The following is a 23,096-nucleotide window of genomic DNA, read 5'->3' as shown; positions in this document are numbered from 1 at the left end:
ATTATAATTTACAATTTGATTCCAAACTTACTGGCATAAATTAATAAAATAGTAGCTCAATAAAATTTTGAATGCAAGTCAAATGAGATGATATGGCTAAAGGTTGTAGTTAGAAAAAAATAATTGTACACTTTACTTCTTTATTTATTGATCTATATTTTAAGAAAAACAAGATTCATAACATACTTATAAATAATAATAATCTATATACACATATAATGTGTAATAATTTAAATGTTACTTTATAAAACAAAGTACTAGTTCACTACAACATAGCCAAGATTTGGTCAGTTTTATATTATTGGATGTGGTAACATGAGTGCACATGCACTGTATCAATGCAAACTGTGTAATGTTGGTTAGGCATGACTAGAAGGTCAGTATAATAAAAAATATATTTTAAATATATAATGTTATGAAACTTTAGCTACTTAAACTTTTGTGTTATAATGTATAGTCGTTCTAGCATGAAAAAAAAAATTTCTTTTGAGGATGGTTACAAGTTTGGTCAGTTGACAGACCCCCAAATAGGGTATAGAAAATAACATAAAATATAAAGTTTTATGGAAAATAAACATTTTTAATATATTTAGGAAGTTTTAGAGATTATATAAATAATATTTGAGATTGTTGGGACAAAGAATAGTTTTTGAATCATAATATGAAATCAATTCTCACTTGGACTAATTACTAAATAGACTCAATATTTTCATAAAGAAATCTTTAATAAAAACATTGCATTAAAAATATGATTTTTTTTTGTGTACAAGAAACTTGTAATCTTTACTAAAAATAAAGGTCTGCTAAATTTTGTAAAGGTACACATACTGTATCAACTTGTAGGTAAATACTCAGTGTGTAAATGTATGTATGAACTTGTGCTTATTTTACTGAGCCCATTGCAAAAGGGTTAATTTTCTGACATTGTATCAGACAATTCTCTTAGAGAATTTTGATTGGGCAGCATTTTCAGTAGTAGTTTCTTTGAGTGAAAACACTTTTTCTAATATGATTAAGTAACAACTAACATGCACATGTACAATCTTTTTTTATGTGTTTCATGTTTGTGTTATTGTTAGTGCAATGTAATTTATTAATAAAATCAGTGACAAGAAATTGCCATTTATTGTTTGGAATAATTGACCTTTTGAGACTACCAGTGAGGTCAGAAAGGTTTAGAAGACTGGCATACATGACAACTTTTTTTTTTTTCTGCTTTCAAACAGAATACTTTGTTTTACACAAGAAATTTTTTTGGTCTTTTCCAAGTGACTGGCTAATGCATGATGATGGTGAAAATTCATAATTTTGGTTTATAAAAATTCTGGAATATATAAGTGTAAATGTATTAGGACAATTTAAATTCTTTTATTTTCTTGACTAATGATAAACAGAAGCCCATCCTATGTGTTATTTAAGTTTCATTATCCTGCAGGATATTATTTTTCATTACTTCCAGAATGGGACCAGTTATTGGATCAGCCAGTTGAAGTGTTTGTACATGGGTTTTGCTCTTAAAAATAATAATGTTTTATTTCTGACGTTGGAAGATAACAGTTCTAGGATGAACATCAGCAATTTATTTTAACATTACCACATATAACAAAATTTTGAAAGGCCAAAACTGTAACACAATTCTTCAGGTCTCTATATTACTGTAAAGTAAATATTTCATAATTTTAATATTCACATCATCACAAGTTTTGGATGATGAAATAACCAAGTTAAAGTTTTTTCATTTGAAAATACTGTGATATTTATATTCTTTGAAACTTGGAGGATAATGGTCAAGAACCTATATTCTGGATAGACATTTTGTTTCTGTATCAGAAATCAGATAGAATTCTGAAATATTTATAGCCTTTTCATGTTTCACTGCACTGATGTTGTCAACAAATGTGTGATTCATAGCTCTGAATATCCTTGACACAATACATGGGATGTGTCGCCTTACACATAATTCTACATTATATCACGTGACTTACTGTGCATGCATTAAGAAGTGCTATATAAGCTTTGCTTTCATGTTGTAATTCATAAATTCTTATTGATAGTTAATGTGTTAACTATTCTCATTATGAATTCTGATCATTCTGTATCATTTACTGCTGTAAATATTTCTGCCAGTATCATGCATTTTAAAACCTTACTCACAAGTCCATCTTCATTGTGGTAGGAGATCCTGTGACTTATTGATCAAAATATTTAGGCTATTGCTTTTGTGTTGTTGGTCAGTACCCCTGTGGTCACTCAGTGGAGAAACATGTACATACTTTTCTTATGATAAAAAAAATTTCTTAGGCCTATTCACACTCATTTTCTGAAGAATGGTATTTGTTAGCTAACCATAATTATGAAGAAGCTTTTACTGGTCTTATTTTCTTCCTACTCAAATATGTTCTGTTTGTTTTAAATATTGAACTGTTTTATGTTTTATAAGCATGAATGTTTAATGCCATGTTAGATGGTAGTTTTTGAATATTTATATTTTCTGTCTTTACCTGATTTTTGGGTGATTACTGATATTTCTAAATCAATTTATTGTTAATATCCTTTTAACATTGACATCTTCCTTAACCGTAGTTCTTCAGTTCACCTATTGTCAGTTTTCTGACTTGAATGCTATTATTTATTTCATTCTAAGAGTTTCTTGTTTTAATTCTTTTAGTCAACTTTCTTTACCTTACTGATTTTCATTTTACAGACCCCCTTTTCTGTAGTGGTAAATGCTGTGAGTGGGTCTTCATAGATTTTTTCTATTCCAGTGCAGCCATAGGCTCTTACTTAACTGTTTGTCTCAAGGGGTCCTATTCTGTTACCTCTTTGGAAAATAGGTAGAAATTATTTAGTTCAAGTTGTTATACCTTGTGTAGTAACCACATGTGCTACAAAATATTTATGAGATTTAAATTTTAAGCCTCAAACTCTCAGTTTTTCAAATGAAAGTAATAATAGTTAATTAATTCAGCTAATGCATATGCAATTAATACATATACAATTTAAAGCAGAATAAAATGTATATCAATTAGGTTTCAGAGAAATGTAGTATATTTAATGAACAAAATCTATCTCTAGTGATATATGATCTAATTTTATAATCTTTAAAGTAAGATTCTCACCAGTAATAATTTTTCTTTGTTTATACAAGGCCTTAAATTGTTATATTATACAAATCAGACATTCAGGAAGTTGCATATAAACTAGAAATTATTGAATTGATAGTGGAAATCAACAAGTCCTATTACAAATCAAACAGTAAAAACCTAAGTCTAATCTATTTATAGCTGAAAAGTGGGACTTAAGAAAATTGAAAATAGAGCAAAATATTGTCATATTACCATAATTTTATAAGAGAATGTTTAATACATTAAACTAACCTCAATATAAAGTGATTACTAAGGGCATTACTATAAGCCTTGAGAAAAAACTGAATCCTCTACTAAAAAAATCTAACAAAAAGGGAATAGACAATTTATGTTGTATCACATACTAAGATTAAATCATGTCAGACTAATTTAGATTTATGGTGTATGCAAAACACACACGCACAGCAGGTGTCCTACTTGGATCCATGGTCAGCTTTAGCAACAGGCAAACTTGTGTTGGAAAGCATCTTGTTATGTTTTTGAAATCTTTAACCTTTGGCAGTAGCTAAGGCATCATCAAAGGACATTTTCTGGAAGATAAAAGATATAAGAATCATTTACAGAAACATACTTGTTAGTTTTCACATTCTTTTTGTTATTCATAAGAAAAAAAAGACAGAAAATGATGCCATGCTGTTAATTATACAGAAACATCAAAATTATGACATGCTTTATATCAGTCCAGTCAGTAAGGAAATTAAAAATCCATTTTTTAGTATTATATTTTATCTCAAAAGAACTTTTGTACAAGATGACACATGGTACACCAGTAGGTTTTCCTTTCCCATGTTCTACTTTGAATGCAATTTAATTTACTTCCAACACACTTATAGTTTAGGGTGGAAGTCCTTTACAGAGGAATTCTCAGCTTTCACATATTAGGAGATTATTATATGAATTGATCTTCATGTTTTGACTATGGTCTGACTTTGACATATAAGGTATTATACTATTATAGATTTTAAATATTTTTTACATTAATGTTTTTATTTGTTGTCTTTTGGGTTCAGTAACTTTTAGTTATATTTGTAAAAACTCGTTCTGAGATTAGGCTCATCTGTCATTCATTTTACTGGTAAATTGTAAATTAGAATACTTATGTTGTTTTTCCCCAACAAATACATTCTAATGAATTTTTTTATTATCAGTACTCACTTCCTGAATTTTAAAATGTAAAACAATATTTCATTTGCATAATTATTTATAATTTCTACTTACAGTTAGTTTCTATTGTAGGACCCTTAGGACTGAATTCCACCAAATCTTCTCCCTGTATTGCTCACCTTGCTCCTAAAATTGCCTTCACCTGATAATGTTTTGCTTTCCAGACCACTCCCATGGAAACTGCTAGACCTGTTTCAGCCTTGTAAGAAGTTGCAGCAGATTTATTTCTCTTCTCTCTCATGATTACCTCCAAGGTTGAGGAGTGTGGGTCAATCAGAATTAAGCCTCAAGACAATGGTACATGGCTGGCAATTTTGGACAGTCCTCTGTGCTTTGCTTTACTTTCAGCTTCTTAGAATTTGACTAATTATGATCCATTCCAATAGTTCAACAGTGGTGGCTAATAACAGTTCTAGCCCCCCCCCCGATAGAAAGCCAAGAGATTTAGCACAAATTTCCCTAACTTGGATGTTTTGAAAGTTTTCTTTGTCTTACTCCCCTCGTCAAATTCCTCTAACATATTTTGAAAATGAACAACAAATACTTTGTACCTTTATATCAATGCATTATGTGTTTTTACATTATATATAATCCCATGTGTGTCATTAACTTTTTGGGGGTTTAGCACACATTCCTTTATGATGTTGGTTAATTCCTTCAGGGTACACAAATGTTATAGACTCCTATGATAATTTACATAAAAATCTAATGGTGTGTAAATAACGTTATTTAATATATGTTCATTTAAAACTTATATTGCTGATTCCAGTCTGTAATGTTTGCCTATTCACCATGTACAATCATTCTTCAAGAGAGCTAACAGACTCTTTTTGTGACCTAGGTTAACACTTGCATCATCAGTCATCATACTCAAAATATTTTTTGTGGAAACTAGTAATACCAGTTTCAGTAAAAGCTGTCAGTAAAGTGTTTTTCAACCCTTGTGCATCAGTATGTTTTACTATCATATGTTGATAAAGAATGTTTATGTGAGGAATGTATTTTACATTAACAAGGTTTTGTGCTAAGAAAATTAAAGTTGTTTTATAACTTTACATTCACAGTAATTTGTTTTAATGTTCAGAGTTGTGTATGAAGTACAGCATTACGTGCAACATTTTACTGTTATACTTTTCAGACTGTGATAAATCATAATATACTCAAAATGTTCAAATTATGTTTCAAATATCTAAGTTATTATTATTAAATATTAATAATTTAAATCACTTGTATATTATATATATACATATAAAACTATTATCTATCAGACAGTAAAACTATATATTTATTATATATATTGAAATTGTAATGTAAATGTTTCACAAATCTTTAAGAAATGTTTGCTCGATCTAAGTTAAATGTATTTTATTTAATATACTGAAAGTACAAACTACAGTATTCACATTGTGTATATACAATGCTGGCTAAAATCTTAAGGCTGATGAACATAAAGAAAAAATATGCATTTTGTGTTGTTAGACTCAACCGCTTAATTTGAGTAGAGCTTTGAAAGATGAAAATAAGAAAAGGGAAAATAAAAATAAAAAACTTTTAAGCATTTAATAGGGAAAATGTGAACACTATGAAATTAGCCTAAATACTGGCTGGTCAAAAGTTTAGACCATACTGAAACAAAGCGCTAATCGGTAAACATGTAACGAAATTTAGTCATTTATGTTCAAGCATTAGCATTGTCAACATCTCCCACTGACATCTGTGTTACATTGGGTAAAAACATGGCAAAGGCTAAAAAGTTGACAGAGTTTGAATGTGACAGAATTGTCAAACTGCAAAAGCAAGGTCTCTCTCAATGTGCCATCGCTGGTGAGATTGGGTGTAGTGAAACTGCTGTTGCAAATTTCTCAAAAGACCCTGAGGGATATGGAACAAAAATGTCAAGTGATCAGCTCAAGAAAATTTCGCTGGCGTTGAGCAGGAGAATTCGACGGGTTGTCCGGCAAGACACTAGCCGATCGTTGAACCAGATTAAGGCCCTTACGGACATAGAATGCAGCTCAAGAACAACAAGACGGCATCTACCAGAGAAAGGCTTTAAAAACCGTAAACGTCTTCAAAGGCCACGCCTCCTTCCACACCACGAAACAATTCGATTAAACTTTACTGAGAAGCACCAAACATGGGACGTAAAAAGTGGATGAAGGCTTTGTTCTCTATTGAGAAAAATATTAACCTGGATGGTCCAGATGGCATCCAATGTTACTGGTATGACAAGGTTACTCCACCGGAGACATTTTCCACACGATACAGTGAAGGAGGTTCCATTTTGACCTCAAGTGCTTTCTCCTTCCATGGAACGATGGAGCTTTAGGTTATACAGGGGCGTCAAACAGCAGCTTGCTACATTGGCATGTTGGAGAGAGCATCCTTATTGACTGATTGCAATCCACAGTGTCCACAGGATAAAGGACTTTTTCATGGCGAATAACGTGATTCTTTTGGACCATCCAGCTATTAAATGGAAAAAAAAAATTATTTTCCCTTTTCTTATTTTCATATTTTGAAGCTCTACTCAAATAAGTGGTTGAGTCTAACAATGCAAAATGCATATTTTTTCTTTATGTTCATCATTGGCCTTAAGAGTTTGGCCAGCAGTGTGTATGTACAGTAAAATTTTATATCTGTTACTTACACTGAGAATTCAGCTGTAGTCTAGTAATTAGCTCAGTTTTGCATATGAAGCTAGTTCATAAGTTAATTGGATTACATAGATGGCCTTGCTATATCCTGAGATATATACATCTATGAACAATTGTGTAAACAAATTATCTAGGCCTAATTGGTAACCTGGTAATTATTGAATTTTTCATATTAATTAGGTTTTATGTATGAATTGACAACAGTGGCCTACCTGAACTAGTTCATTTTGCAGCTCTTCACCTATAATCATTGTAAATTTGGAGTACTTTTTTTTTTTAATCTATGAAGTACATCTGACCTGTTGGTTCTCCATGGCTCTCTCAAGTGTTACAATTGCTGCAAACTTCTTAAACAGGACCTCTAGAAAAGCTAAGATGTAGCCAATGTTCACAAGTCTTTCTGCTTAGTTTTGAGTTGGAGTTGACCCAGCATATTTGCATGCCACTTTCCAATCATTATCCAGGTGGCCTGGTGTTGGTTATGTACTGAGCCCGCATATATGCCCTGGCTGAATTCTCAGAATAGAAGTTTGTTTTCCTACTGCAGATTGAAAGACAAATATTTGATGCTCCTTTGTTATGGGCTGGAGTTGATGTGATTTAGCCATTTCACGCTTTCTGAAATGTCCAGTTACTGGTTAGACATGTCTTTGTTGCCTGATATAATGACATATCTTGACAAGGGACAAAAAGTTTATCTAGTATGTATAGCGTGTGGTCTTATTTGATCAATATATTTTTCCCTGCATTATAAAAATTGCATCAGTGCTGCTACTTAAAATTGTGCCAAATTATACAATTTGCCAAAAAAGTTTGAAATAATAAGTAGAGAAAAGGAGTTAAAAGGAAAGAAAGAGATATGAGAGTGTTATAGCATTTTTTAGTATAATGAAATAAATTTCAAGTGCTATGTTTGATAAAGTGTGGATCTGTGTGAAAGTGAATAATATAGCTTTCATTGTTTTGCTAATTTACCTTTTTATTTTGATTACTTTAACTTTGAAGAATAGAATCAAATATCAAGAGAGCTAATAGAATTTTTGGTGTTTTTGTTTTATTCTTAATGGAAACGAAATACAAACATTATATGCGTAATCAATATTTGTAGCATATTTAAAACTCATTTTATCATATTTACCAAACATTCATCAAAGTGTTTTTAGTGTAATAATGTAGGTTATCCACTTCATTTAAAACAACAGTAAAATGTTTTATATATATATTTAATGTGTAAACAGCTAGTGAATGAGAATTTTATTATAATCTTCTCGGGCAGTTAGCAAAGTTCTCACTTAAAAAGCTAACTTTTATCTCTGTATTAGAACAATGCCTGTGATAGATGGACTTTCATTTGAGAAGTATTTTCTGTTGAAAAAGAAGTGTTATTGGAGATGTGATTGAGGTGTTCAAGAGTGTTAAGAGAATTGATTGTATTAGTATATCATCTTTTTTATTGGTTTATATACAGTGAAGAGAATGGTAGGACAAGGGGGCGTGAGTACAAATTTTAGCAGAGTAATAATTATCTTCAGCTTAGTTATGTTTCTAAAAGGTGTTTGACCTTTGGGATAGTTTGTCTTTGTATGTTAATATATGCAGTAAATTTAATGGACTTTAAGAGAAATCTTAATTATTTAAATGATCAAGGTTGGATTTGAGTTTTATTTTAAATGGATGAGACAGCTTTAATGGGCAAAGAAGCATCATGTTGTTTCTTATACATTATGTTGAGAAACTTCTACAGTTTCAAGTAAGATCAATTTGTCTTCTAAAAGGTATGTTATGTTTCTATTTCATGATATATATATTTTACAGTTTTGTCTTATGGTTATTGCACAGGTGTTATATCTCTTTTTGACTTTGCCATTCACATATTATGATTAATTATTCTTAGATCATTTTAATTGTATTAAAATTATTTTATGTGTAGAGGTTTCCCATATTTACCATTTTTTTTGGTGTTTCTTTAACATTTAACAGTGAATTAGATTGTTTAAATGCATAATCAACTGTTTATTGCATATCAGTTTTGACAAGATATGGTTTATTTTTCAGTTTTGAGCAGTGACAGTAAAATGAAACAACATACTCGATTTAATAAGCTAATATGTATTATTATTTGCGTAATATATCTATGTTTCTATACAAAAATATTTATTTTATAAAAAATGTTAACTGTAAACATGAAATATCTGTGTAAATGCTATATTACAGGTAAGATCTTTTTAAACAAATTCTTAAGATTGGTAGAAATTTTCAAATTTTGTTTTGATGATTTTATTGTGTAATTTTATGTTAAATTTCTTGCATATCATAATTTGTATGCAATTGCCTATAAGTGATTTGGATATCATGCCAAAATACTAATTTTAATGTATGCTTCCTATTTTAATAATCACAGTATTTAATATGCCCATTTTTGGAAATGTGTACTGACATTGACATAGATGGGTTTGTGTATCAGTATCAGTTCTCATTGTAAAGCTTTCTGTGTGGAAAAATTAATGTGTTTTTGTGTATACACTGATATTACTTATTTTGTAACGATTACATGTCTCATTGATAATAAAATAAATAGAAACACATTTAAGGTTTTTGGTATTTAAATTTAAGTATTTTTGTCTATCAAACACATGATTTATATATGCCTTTTTGATTGTTTTAAGTAATGTGTGGAAAGTACAAGCAACTGATGTTTTTAATCATTAAGAGGTACTGGAACAAAATAGTGATCTGATGTTGGTAATTAATAGATTAAAATCAAAATAACAGAAAGCTAAACAATGGTGGTTTTGTCAAACATAGTATATTCCATGGTATATTGGTGTTTTAAGAGTTAAAATGTTTACTTGAACTTAGTTTTGATAGTTTAAATTCATCATTTAGGCTATAATATAAACCAGGCTGAATACTTATTAAGTTTTATTTTTAAATTCTACATAATTAAAGATAAACTTTATTACTTTAGTGTGAAGACAAAGTAACTGATTCTTAAACATTAGGCTTAGTATTAATATTAACAGTGTTAACAACAGGCTAATGTTATTTGGTACTGAGTATGTATTTTTTTTACAATTAAGTATAAATACAGTTATTAAGATTTGTGTAAGAGTTAAGTGTTTACAGTTAGATGTAATAGGTGAGAGGGTTTGATTTGGGAATATGGGACTGGCATGCATTTTTAAGTAAGTGAGTAATGAAGATGTGCAGTTTATATGTAGAGTTTTAAGTTCAAGGAGAAGTAGGAGGCTGTTATAATAAAGTAAATCCAACAGATAAAGAGAAGTGTAGAGTGTGGAAAATGGCAGTAGGATGTCAGGAAGATCTTAAGCTTTTACATAAAAAGAATACATCTGCTAATGACTTTCAGGAAATTATAAGGAGTACAGATAGAGTAAAAAGTTGTAAATTTAGGTATAATGAGCCTATATGGTTGAGAAATAAACCTCAGCCCTTGACTTCTGCAGATGAGGAATTGTTGGAAGGAAAGACAAGGGTCAGAGAAGTGTGGATGATAAAGGAGGTTATGGTTATCAGTGAATCCTTGACAAAACATTGATAAAGTAATCTGTGGGGTAAATAGGATGAAAAGAATCATATTATGATACCCATGGGCACAAGTGAAGGATATAACTGACAGAGCAGCAGATGTAGTAAATGGAGCTTGCAGAGATGCAACTTTTGTGGTGCATGTAGAGACTGATGATGTAAAGAATGGTACATCAGAGGAACTAATTACCTAGCTTTTAAATTTAAAGAAAGAGGTTATAAATTTAATTTTTTGAGAGATACTGCACAGAATTAACTGTTGAGATGGTCACTAGGGTTAAATGTTAGGATTAAGTTAGTATGTGAGGATAAACAGATAGGCTGATTGGACTTGTGAGATCAGTTTATTTGGAGAAAGGAGCATTTTGGAATGAATGGTTTACATTGAAATAGGATAGGGGCTAGCTTGTTTGATAAAGCTGTTTAGTCAGCTGCAAGAAAAATTTTAAACTATGACTAGACAGTGATGAGGGCCAGAAAAAACTAAATTTAAAAAGATTAAGAGGCAGAGAACATTTTAGCACAGAAAATGAGTATAAAAGCAGTTATAAAGGTAAGCTTAATTGATAATGTTGTAATGCTAGAAATATAATTAATATAATAGATGACTTTAGAGCACTGGTGTTAATGGAGGGTTTTGATATAATTGTAAAAAATGAAAAATAGTTAAATTTAAATGATTTTGATGACATAATTTTTTTTGAAATACAGGGTTACAAGCTATCTAATAGGGATAGAGTATTAAAGAGGGGAAGAAGTGGTTTTATATATAAAATGCAATTTACATCCTGTTGAAGATCAGGATATCAAAGGTAATAGCAAGGAGAATGAATCCATTTGAGTTTCTATTAGTGGTTATAAAGGAAAAAAGCTTTTAGTGAAAATTTGTTACAGACAACCAAATGATACTGATGATGTTATTGATAAGTTTTATAATTAGATTATGTTTTCAGCTATTAATGAAGTTATAATTATAGACTATTTTAATTTCAGGTATATAGATTAGGAAATGCTAGAGTCAAACCATGAGGGAGAAAGGTTTTTGGAAACTGTTCAGGATGGCTTCCTTCACCGATTGGTCAAGGAATCTACTAGAAATAATGCAATTTTAGATTTCTTGTTAACTGAAAGGTATAGTGAAGATCAAGATGGTAGAAATTAGGGAATATCTTGGTGCAATTGATCATTGCTCTATTAGGTTCGATGTTTTGCTGCATGCAGAGATAAGGAATAATGATATTTTGGTTATAAATTTTAGAAAAGCAAATTTCGAAGGGGGTGTGTCAAGAATTATCTGTTGAGAATTGGGCAGAAAGAAAAGCATAATTTATCAAGTAAAAAACCAGGTTGGTTCACAAAGAGTGTAAGAGATAAAATTAAATAAAAGCTTCATAGGTTTAAGAAATTTAAAATGACTGGCAGGACAGAAGCAAAGAAAGTTGTGAAACAGGAAATTAGAACATCAAAAAGGATGTTTGAGAAAAGGTTGGCTGAAAATATAGAAGTTCACAGTAAGGATTTCTTTAAATACATTGAGGGTAAACAAAAAATGTTAAGATGGAGGGTAGGACCCTTGGGAAATGACAGAAGAAGGCTTATTTCTGATGATTATGAGATGGTTGGGTTATTATTTATACTGTTTGCTTAAATCTTTATTAATGAAAACCAGTAATTTTCATCTTGAACAATTGTTAAGTGGAAATGATATCAACTAATTCATACTTAATTCTGAGCTGGTTAAGAAGACATGAGGAAGTTTAAGGAATGATTAGGCTGCTGTGCCAGATAATATTTCTGCAAGAGTTTTGAAGGAGGTAAAGATTGGATAAGTAAACTACATATTACTATTTTTTGTCAGTCAATAAATAATGGACAGGTACCAGAAGATTGGAAGTTAACTTATGTAACTCCTCTTTCTAATGGAGTTGATAAAATATTATTCCAATTGTCTTGCGTCAGTTGTGGGAAATCTTTTGGAAAATTTGTTTAAAATGCTTGACAGAGTTATTTAACTAAGTCCAGAATGTTATTGAATTGTCAGTATGGTTTCACTAAGGGAAAATCTTGCCTTACAAAACTTACAACATTATTTGGAAATGTTACTATTTATGTAAGTGAGCGTAAGGGTGTAGATTTGGTATATTTTGATTTTCAGAAAGCATTTGACAAGATGCCACATAAAAGACTGTGAAAAACATTTCTATAGGTGTGGATGATAAGTTAGTAAATTGGATGGAAAAGAGTAGAAGATTGTAACAGATGGACTTCAGTAAAACTGGATTAATATCACAAATGGTGTACCTCAAGGCTTTCTCAGTACCTTTGCCCTTTTTTATTTATATTAGTGATACGTATGAGGGAATGGGTAATAAATTATTTAAATTTGCAGGTGATATTCAGGTCTTCAGTGAATAGGATGCTGTTGGTTTACAAAAAGATTCAGGTCTTTTAGTGATTTGGACAAATAAAAAGCAGACGGGGTTTAATTATGCAAGATAATGCACATGGTTATCACAATTTGAATTATAATTTGGATGGGAATAACCCTAGCAGTGTTATGAAGAAAAGGGATCTTGGTATAGTAGTTGATCAGTCTCTGATAGCATTCAATCAGTGTGTTATTGTTAGTGATAGGGTAAATGGAATCTTAGATTGTATCAACAGAAGTATTGAATACAAGTCTAAAGAGGGTGTTAATTTCATTGTACAGGTCACTGGTTGGCTACGTTTTGTATGTTATGTTCATTCTTGGACTCCTTACCTAAGGAAAGACATTGAATTGTTGGAAAGGGTTCAGATGAGGGTTACTGAAATGATTATTTGGATGGAAGAGTTGTCATACGAGTAAAGGCTGAAATTTCTCGGATCATTTTCTCTTGAAAAAAAAAAGAAGAATTAGAGGGGATTTGACTTAAGGTATTTTAGATTGTAAGGGAAATTTATAGTGTTCAAGCCTCATTGTTTTTCATAGTTAACAGTGAGAATATCTGGACTTTGGGATGCATATATAAATTTTCATAAAGGAGGAGTCGTCTTTAGTAAGATGGTTTCATTTTTCTAATAGGATCATTGGTCTTTGGAATAGATTGTTTTTGGGTGTTGTAAATTTAAATGAGTTTTTAAGAAAAGGCATGATAAATATATGAATGATAAGGGCTGGCTTTAATGTTATGTTACGCTATTGTTTGCTTGCCTATTATTCGAGGTGCATATGCATCCTTAAAAGGTTTTGAATGGAGAGTGGAATCTCAAGGGCTAAAAGTGTTTGAAAAGGGGCCTTTTTGCAAAAGTACTGTAGCATTCCGACTAATCATACATGTGCGATTATTTAAGTTCAGGTGCTTTTCTACCATGTACGATACTTATTCAAGACTGTATACTACATTATTTTTCAGACAAACATTCAGGGCAGATATCTCCCTTTTTCATTCAAAATGGACTAGAGAGACTTGCTGGCTCTCCAAAGTAAGTAAAGAAGCTTCACTTTGGTGACATATTGGTGGAAACATCTACATCTCAACACAGTGAACTCCTCTTGCATTCAGTGACGATTGGGGATATAACTATTGAGGTTACACCTCATGGTACTTTGAATTCATCATGAGGGGTTATTGTTGAGAGGGATTTGGTGAACATCCATGAGTTAGATACTGTCTCTGGTTTCTGTATCCAAGGAGTTTCTGCAGTGAGGCGTATCTCCACTCGCAAAGATGGAATTATGATGCTGATCAATATCCTCATTCTGACATTTACATCACCACATCCACCTGCACCATCAAGACAGCTTATCTTAATTGCAAGGTATGACCATACATTCCAAATCCTCTCAGATGTTTCCAGTGCCAGCAGTTTGGTCACTCAAGACATTATGTCGTGGTTCATTGTAGTGGCAAGGACCACAATGCCTATGAGTGTGAAATGGACCTTCATTGCATTAATTACGACTCTCACCCATCTTACTTTCATATTGTTGTTGTCCACCATTTCATTTCGGACGTATGCTGCTGCACTTTGTTCTACCACTACAGTGAGAGTGCAGACAGATCTCTCTGTTCTTTCAAAAGAATCATTCTCAAAACAAATGAAAAGTTTTTTGACCTCCATGGTTAAGAAAGTTGATGAATCAATTTCAACACCCATCTCTGTCCCTAACATACATTCCAGCAAACCCCAAGATCCACTTCTTTGGTTCTGTGTGCAGGCATTTCCTTGGGTACATTTTCTTTTTCCACCCCAAGATGCAAAACGATCATTCATTCTGTCGATGTTCTATGCTAAAGATATATCATGCTCTTATTTGATCGAAACTAGACTACAAATCACAGGTCTATGGCTCTGCCAGGACCTCGGCCCTAAAGATGCTGGACCTCGTTTATCACTAGGGGTATTGGCTCTGTACTGGGGCTTTCCATACTTCCTCAGTTTCGAGCTTATACACAGAGTCTCATGAACCTTCTTTGTGCCTCTGCTGTTTGCAACTGTCTTTACTATATGCTTTGAAACTTCATTCTTTACTAGAGCATCCCACCTGGGGTTATTTTCCTTCCTCGGTGGGCCATAATTTTTTCAGAACAGATGATATGCCATTACTCCTTTTGGCCTTCATATCAAGGCATAGTTGGATGAATTGGGTCTGTTCTTGGATAACATTGCTGTATCCACTGGCTAGCCCATCCCACCATGGCTTATTACAGTCCTCAAATGTGACCTGTCTTTAAATCATCTGAGAAAAGCAAACACTCCCAGTTGGAAATACTGTCTGTTTTTGCTGAACATCTTTTGCACCATCCTTCCATTCCAATTTATATAGATGGTTCGAAATCATGTAACTGTGTGGGCTCTGTCATGGTTTGTTGTGGTTCAATGGTTGTGCATAGAATTCTCTCTGCAGCTTCCGTATTCACTGCTGAACTGTATGCTATTTCTCTTGCCATGGATTACATCTAAGCTAAGCAGTACTCAAATTGCACTATTTATACTGACTTGCTTAGTTCTCTACTGGCCCTGAAATTGTTTCATGTTAGTTCACACCCTGTTCTCACCAATATTCAAAATCGACTGGTCCATTTCTCTTTAACATTTACTTCTATCCAGTTTTTCTGGATACCAGGCAACTTTGGTATTTGCAGGAACGAGCTTACCAACACTGCAGCTAAATCTGTCTGCTCTGGCACAATCATTGCTGTGCGTGTTCCACACCTGGATTTTGGTCCTGTATTCAAGGCTCGGCTCCATGCCAGCTGGCAGTCGACTTGGAGTGAGCAATGTGAAAACAAGCTTTTCCAAATAAAACTCTCTATTGGACTTTGGCTGTCTTGCTTTTGTAAGGATCTGGAAAAGGAAGTTGTTCTAATTAGATTACGCATTGGTTACAATTTTTTAACTCATCGTTTTCTTTTATCTGGGATTGATGCACCAATATGTTGTCTGTGTAACAGTCAGGTCACAATAAGCTACATTTTGCTGTCTTGCCATCATTACAACTCTCAACGACGGCACCATTTTAAACATGTTCTGTCCCAAAGTTTATCCGTAACGTTAGACAATGTTATTGGCAATGGTGACACTGTCCATTTAAGAAATGTTTTTAGTTTTTTAAAGGCTATTAATCTTTTTAATGCTATTTAAGTTTTTTAATTTATACCTTAGACCTTTTTTAATTCTGATTCCCTTTTAAGAATCAAAGTATATATAGTTCGATTTGAAATTAGAAAATGGCCGTGATGTCAAATAACTCAAAACCAGGACTGGAAAGTGACTTCAAGTGACTAATGCTGCTGTTTGAACTACCAAATAAACAGTATGTTGCAGAGCTGAGCACAATAAATAATCTTTCTTTTCTATTTAGTCTACATCCACATGTGGAACAAATAAATAATAAGTCTACAAAATTTCATGTAATTTAATTGGTTTTCAATTAAGATTTTAGCTTCCAAAAAGTGCTTGAAAAACATTCTAAGAGTGCTTAGAAAGTACTTTGAATTTGATCTGAGCAATTCAGTATTAACTATGATTATCACATTAGCACAATGTACTTCATTACATCTTATAACATGTTTTAAAAAGATTTTTAGGAAGTGATGTTGATAGAGTAATTTTATTTATGAATAGGAATCTCATTGGACATTGGTAGTGTTCCTGATTTTGCACTTTAACATTCTTTATATATTGATGTTAGATACCAGATCAGAAGAAAGTCTGAATTCTGAAATGTTGTTGTGGTCAGTGTACAAAGCTTCCAGGAAATAACCGTATATAAATAATCTTTCTGTAATTACAAACATGTTTTGCAATTATGGATTAATGTTATTGCATGTAAAATGAAATCTGTGTTAAAGCGAAGGATATTTGGTGGTTTATTTTTTAATGTACTGTAATTTTACTTTTGTTTACTGTGACTGTTCTATCTCATCATTAATGTTTTTATTTACTTCATTTTTTTTTTTTTTTTTAGACTAGTCAGGCCAAATACATTTGCGGATTGTGTTGGAGATGAACTTCCTTATGGATGGGAACAGTGTTATGACTCAAAAGTTGGATATTATTATGTTAATCATGTTACACGTGAGTATACGATTGTTTGTACAGTTTTATAAAGAAAGAATTCTGTACTTGGATGTCTTTTTCTTAAATTGATAATAATAATAAGGGTTTTATTATGTTTTTTATTCTAAAAAATTGAGTTGAAAATGCTTATCTGATTTACATTGAAGCAGAACCTTGTAGGATATTCTTAATCCTTGCCTTGACTGTTTTCTGACCATGCAGTTGTAGATGATGTGCTGGTATGTGTGTTTTCAGTGATTATAACATGATAATGTCTATTGTGCTTGTATACATTAAGATCATTTTTTAAAAAAATTGTGACAGAATCAAATTTCACTTCTTAAATTCTACTTACCATTCTACAGAATTTAGATCTGTTATCTTTTACCTCTACCAAAATGATATTCCCAAATGTGCCAGATTGTGGAGGAAACTCACTTCCACACATATTATTCTACACTACACCAGTTTGTGATGCAATCAGTACTGGACTATAGAACCATAGTTCTCCACTTGTAGGAGAGTGATAAATCCGTGGACAATAGTTCCCTTGAACATGTGTTTTTTTGTTGTTTTTTCATGAACTCATTTTTAGCACTTCTTAGCTTTGGGCATGTTTTTTCATTAAGAATTACAGATGTTTTGCACTTATCATTTTAATTTTTAGTTATAATTTCAAGTTGTAGTCTGTATTTTCTTGATTTGAAGAAAGAAAGATATGAAAATTTGAGACATTTCAATTAAAACTTCTGTAAATTTGTTTTCCACTAATATGATTTCTTCTGTTAATCAGTTTTGGAGATTTGAACATGTTTGTGATTGTTGCTTTAACAGAAATTACTCTTAACTTTTTTTGGTCTGTTGATGACGTACCACACCAACTTCAAAAAAGAACTATGATACCTACTATGTGACTGATGATGTCTTTTAAGGAATAGTTATCTTTTCCAAATGTTGAGATGGGATTTTATAAAAAAACCATTTCAGCAATATATGTATATTTCACCTTCCAGGCCATGCTTCAGAAAAACAAAAGACAGAACCTGGAGGTGTTAATCTTCCCTCACATCTGGCTAATACATGCTGGACCTGTTTGTTGTGATCTATTACACAGTCTATCAATATGGGATGGGATTTTCTGTAAATGATGAACTTTTTTTATTCCAGTTTGAGCATCTATTCAGTGTTCAATCCTGTCAATATCCTCTCTTTCCACTTTCTTCTAGTGGTATAAACAAAGACCCCTTTCTTGCCTAGGCTCAAACTTTTGGAGAGGTTAATCTATAGAGTTTCAATTCAAGTTGGATTAACCTCACTCATATAAGACCATGTGGGCATATATCCCCTTGATTAGAAGTAGGGCTGGATGTTTTACCAAGAAGTGTAGAATAGGCTAAACCTGAACTGAAATCTAGACCATTTCCAGTGGTTAGCATCCACTTGGGTCTAGTGTTTGCTTCATGACCTAGGTCTTGGATGACTCATCCCTGCATTTGCTTCTTCTAGTAAATATTTTTCTAATATTGTATAACCTGACTTATTGTCCTAGCTACACTACATACACATTTTGCTGATCCAAGATATACATACAGGTTAAGCAGTCATTCCATTCCATTCTTCTGTGTGATACTAGCACCATGCAGGAGTCTCTTTTGACTTTGCTTTTTGCTCTGTCACATTTCTTGGACAAAGAATATATTGTGCATTAGTTAGAAGAGATGTCCCACTAAGTTCTATCTTCATTTGGGTGTCAGACTCCATGAGTTTTCCTTTCTGTCAACACATGTTCAAAAGGAATTAATCTTTTTAATTTTTCCCGTACACTAGTCCATCCACCATCTTTTCAATGTGGGATGCTAGTTCTTAGTTACTTTGAGATGTAAACAGCATTTCTGAAATTAGTATTTTCCTTAATTGAAAATCTCTTTCAGATCAATACTCACCTCTCCACTCTTCCTCCTTGCTTTCATTATATTCTTTTGTTTCATCAGTAGTGAGCTCCTTAATATGTAATGCATATTACATGAGTCTACTGAGCATGGAAAATGTGAGGCTCTTCTGTTGATGGAGTGCTATACTTTAATTACTGGTGTAGTGGAAGTTTATATGTATAGGGATAGGATTTTTGTTTAAAGCTTGGTGCATGAATAAAAATTGTTTTTGATAGTGGTGCAAGATAATAATTTTCAGATTTGTGGGGAATATCTGTGTGAAATGTATTAACAATTCCCAAATTAAAGGTCTCTAAAATTTCACCTGCGTGTGGCTAAAAAAGTGAAATGATACTGTTTCAGCCACATGTGATAGGGTTTTAGGGAACACTGATTATTTGTTGGAAATGATTTGTTCCCTTGCTCTTATTTGTAATTGCCAATAGTAAAATGTTTATGTTTGTTTATAATTCAGTCCAAGGAAGAATAACATCAAGTTTCATATTTTAATGTTTAATTGCCCATCTTGTAGAAACCAATCAAATTGAAGACCCACGACAACAGTACAGACAGCTTCAAGAACATATGCTTAAAGACTATCTTCTCACTGCTCAGGAAGACTTACTAGTAAGTTACATAAAATTTCTTAAAGAGTCTAACTTTGTTGCTACTGGCCTGGTTCCAGTGTTTGATCTTGTAACCATTTGTTTTTGTACTATAAATTTTAATATAGTATGTGTATCTTTAAGAAATTTTATAGATTATCAGTAAACATTACAAGGTTTTTTTACATAAAATATCAGGTTCTTTATTAAGTTTTGAGATTTATTTTAGGTAATAATTTCTTCAATTTTTTTTTTTCTTTATGAATGATAATCCAACATGCAAAGTAATTTTTAATTTATGATAAAAATGCTTTTATACCTCAGAAATTTATGAAATTTCACCTGTGAAATCTCTAATTCCTCCAAATAATTAGAAAAAAAAACATTTTTGTTATTTTCAATATCATGTCTTATTGTGTGTTTTGGTCAGTTTGGCCAACCTCTTAACCACCATAAAAAAATAGTAAATAGATATGAATTACTTTTTTAATTCTTGAATGACTAGAGAATTTAATAAGAAATTACAAATGTTTGATGTATGTGAAAAACATAAATCTTACAACATTTATATATCCCTATATATTTATTTTTATTTTATTGGCCTTTCAGGTTTACTTGACTAATAATTCATAACTTGTAGTGATACAGCACAAGCACACTCAAATTACCCTATCTAATAGTATAAAACTGGCCGTTATAAAGTTACCTTTCTTAGCTTTGTTAGAGTGTACCAATATTTTGTAAGATATAATTTCATTTTGGTTAGAATACAATGCATGTGTTATTACTATTTAAAAATAAGTTTTCCAATTGTAGTTATTTCTTAAAACTTGGAACTGTAAATAAGTAAATATGGGGAAATGGTGATCACTTCTAATTACAAAATTTGTACTTGCCATAATTTTCTAAGCCTTGTAAAATTTCACACTTGGAGGATGTGAAATAAAATTATATTTTTAGGTTTTGTAGTTTGAAATAAAAAAATCTTAAGTTACTGTATCAGTACTGTGAATACCAGTGTAATTCAAAAGGCTTAGTAACATCATAGCTATAAGTAGTTGTATGTAAGCAAGTATTCCAAACATGGAGGAGGTGAGTGGGGGTACATGGTTGATTCAATAAATATAATAATATCCCAAAAAGCAGAAAAAATAGGATGTTCTTGTTGTATATTCTAGCTTGACAATATTGATAATTTTACTTCTTAATTTGTGGTAAACTGTAGACTATTTTGATATCATAAACATGCAAGTTAGCTAAAGCTTCATTCAACATACATGGCACATAAAAATCATTATTTAGAAACTTCTTTTTAATATTCTCATTTAAATAAAGAAATTATCTAAGCATAATTCAAACATTTCAGGTATAATCAACATTTTGATACCAAATTCATTGACATGTATTTATAAAATAGGTTTCTGACATGGTACCTCACTTCTACTCATGTATGTTACTGTTCTGTTTCAATGCTGCTCTATATTCACAAGAATTGTTTTGCATACTATGAGCCCTTCACTATTGTATACCCCTCAATTTGCATGGTTCAACTGATTCATGCATGTGCAAGTTATTGTGGACCAGATCTCCACCGATAAACATGCCCACCACATGACTCATGACTCCCTTTATGCTGTTCTACCTAACTGTTGCTTCTCACATGGCAGTGCTCCTGTTCAGATGTTTTATTTAATACTTGAATTTTGATTTTTTGTATAATTTTTACGAGTTTGGGAGCAGCCCCTGTTTGTCTTGTTCTTTTGTTACAGGCCAAATTTTCTCACCTTCTTCTTACCCTCCTTATTTTAGGGACTTATGTCTGGCCCTTTTTCTCTATTGGTTAGTGATTGGAGATTTTCCAGTGAATTTGGAATCCTGTGTGAAATCTGTGAGACAGCAGTCTACCCTTTCCTTGTTTGTTGATCGTTTGTCTAGCACGGAATTTCAACTGTCCCCTATTTATCTTCCTCTTCCTAATCTTTCCCAATTCTTACCTATTCCTTCCAGAAGTGCATTTTTTCACATTGTTTTGTTCAATATTCAATGTCGTAGCACCATCAGTATCAGTGACTATACTGTGGTCTCCAATCTGGTGCAGGATCATTTATCTCAGTTTTTTGTCTAAGGTGAGGCTTTCCCAGGGTTCTTCACTTTTTATTGAAGGAACTTGTCATTCATTTTCTCTTCCTTCTTCCATTGTCTCAGATCCTTGTTTCCTTTCTGTTGCTTTTGGATCCTGCCACAGGATCTTCTCTCTTAGAACGGCATTGAACCTGTGGTTGACCTTTCTCTGAGGTTTTATTCAAGGCTTTTTGTTGTCCCTAAGAAAACCAGAGTGTGATGCCCTGTGATGTATTTGTCAAACCTCAGTCACTTCTTTGCTACCTTGTTTTACTGTGGAATCCTTCCTTACTCTGAGATGAGCTTTTTCTCCAAGTTTGTGGATGGCTAAGTGACATTTTTAATGTTTACTTCCATATTCCCATATCATAGTAGTTGTGGTGGCACCTTCCATATCTTCATCACAGGGTGGTTTATCAATTTTGCACTTGTTATGGCACAATGTCTTCTTTTGGGTGGTCAAGGCTTTTGATAAATTTCTGCATGCTTGAGGATTGCAATTCCACCATTACCTGGATGATTGAATTATGTTGGTTCATTCCAAAGTTAAGTCTGCCCAACACATTTATCTGCTTCTTTTGGAGGGCAGCTCAGGTCTGTTGGTTAATTAAATTGAAGAAATCCTTCCTTGTTCCTACCCAATGTTTTCTTCATTTGACTCTTTTGTTAAACATTCATCTCAATCATACCAAATCTTCTCTCCTTTGAGTCAGTTCAATGGAGCTGGCAGTTGTCAGTATACTTACTGCTCATGAGGTCCTACCTCTTTTGGAGATGTAGTCTTGATCTTCTGTGGTGGCACTCATCCCCAAGGGTCATGCTCATATGAGATCCCTTCAATGAAGTCTTCACAATCATTGGAATCTTGCAAGAAGTCTCTTGATGAATATTCCTGTTACTTTTCCTCCTTTCCTTATAGACAATTTGCACTGGAAATTGGATGAGGCTCACATATCAGCAGGGGTTTAACTTCTTCCCTCTTGTCCAGCTCTACATATTTTCACAGATGTTTATCTTCATGGCTGGGGGCATGGGTCAAGAAGCAAGTTGCTTCAGGTCAATGGTCTACAATCAAAAGGTCTTAACATATCATTATTCTGGAGCTTCTCACTGTCCATTAGGCTATGGATTATTTTCTTCCTCTTGCTCAGTCATCTGGTTGTGATCCATCCAAACAATTCTAAGGTGGTGGCATATATCAATTCCCAGGGAGGCACCCCATTCTTATTCTCTTTGTTGTTGAACATTGGAGCTCCTATGTTTGGGTCCCATGTTCACAATATTTGTCAACTTAAATATCATCTTCCAAGTGCACTTGGTCTTGTTGGGTTTCATCTATTCTGCAAAGACAAAATTTATTCAATGGAGTGGTCTTTA

The 23,096-nt window shown here is 32.4% G+C and overlaps 1 protein-coding gene across 12 annotated transcripts in view; it reads left to right on the top strand.

The window, feature by feature from the left end:
- LOC143244325 (protein kibra-like) overlaps positions 1 to 23,096 on the top strand; it is a 111,741-nt gene that overhangs the window by 7,672 nt on the left and 80,973 nt on the right. For 10 of the 12 annotated variants that reach the window (XR_013025028.1, XR_013025027.1, XM_076488785.1 and 7 more), the window contains exons 2-3: positions 16,971 to 17,080; positions 19,526 to 19,620. Coding sequence is in view for 10 of the 12 variants with exons in the window: in XM_076488785.1 (XP_076344900.1) it covers positions 16,971 to 17,080; positions 19,526 to 19,620 (205 nt within the window). In the remaining 2 variants the exon portion in view is untranslated. Of the gene's footprint in view, positions 1 to 11,227; positions 11,329 to 11,509; positions 11,648 to 16,970; positions 17,081 to 19,525; positions 19,621 to 23,096 lie in introns of all 12 variants that reach the window. The other 2 variants (XM_076488778.1, XM_076488786.1) reach the window with 2 other exon arrangements.

The sequence above is a fragment of the Tachypleus tridentatus genome, chromosome 2 (genome assembly GCF_004210375.1).
Source record: "Tachypleus tridentatus isolate NWPU-2018 chromosome 2, ASM421037v1, whole genome shotgun sequence".
Lineage (NCBI taxonomy): Eukaryota > Metazoa > Arthropoda > Merostomata > Xiphosura > Limulidae > Tachypleus > Tachypleus tridentatus.
This window is presented reverse-complemented; position numbering and strand designations above follow the sequence as displayed.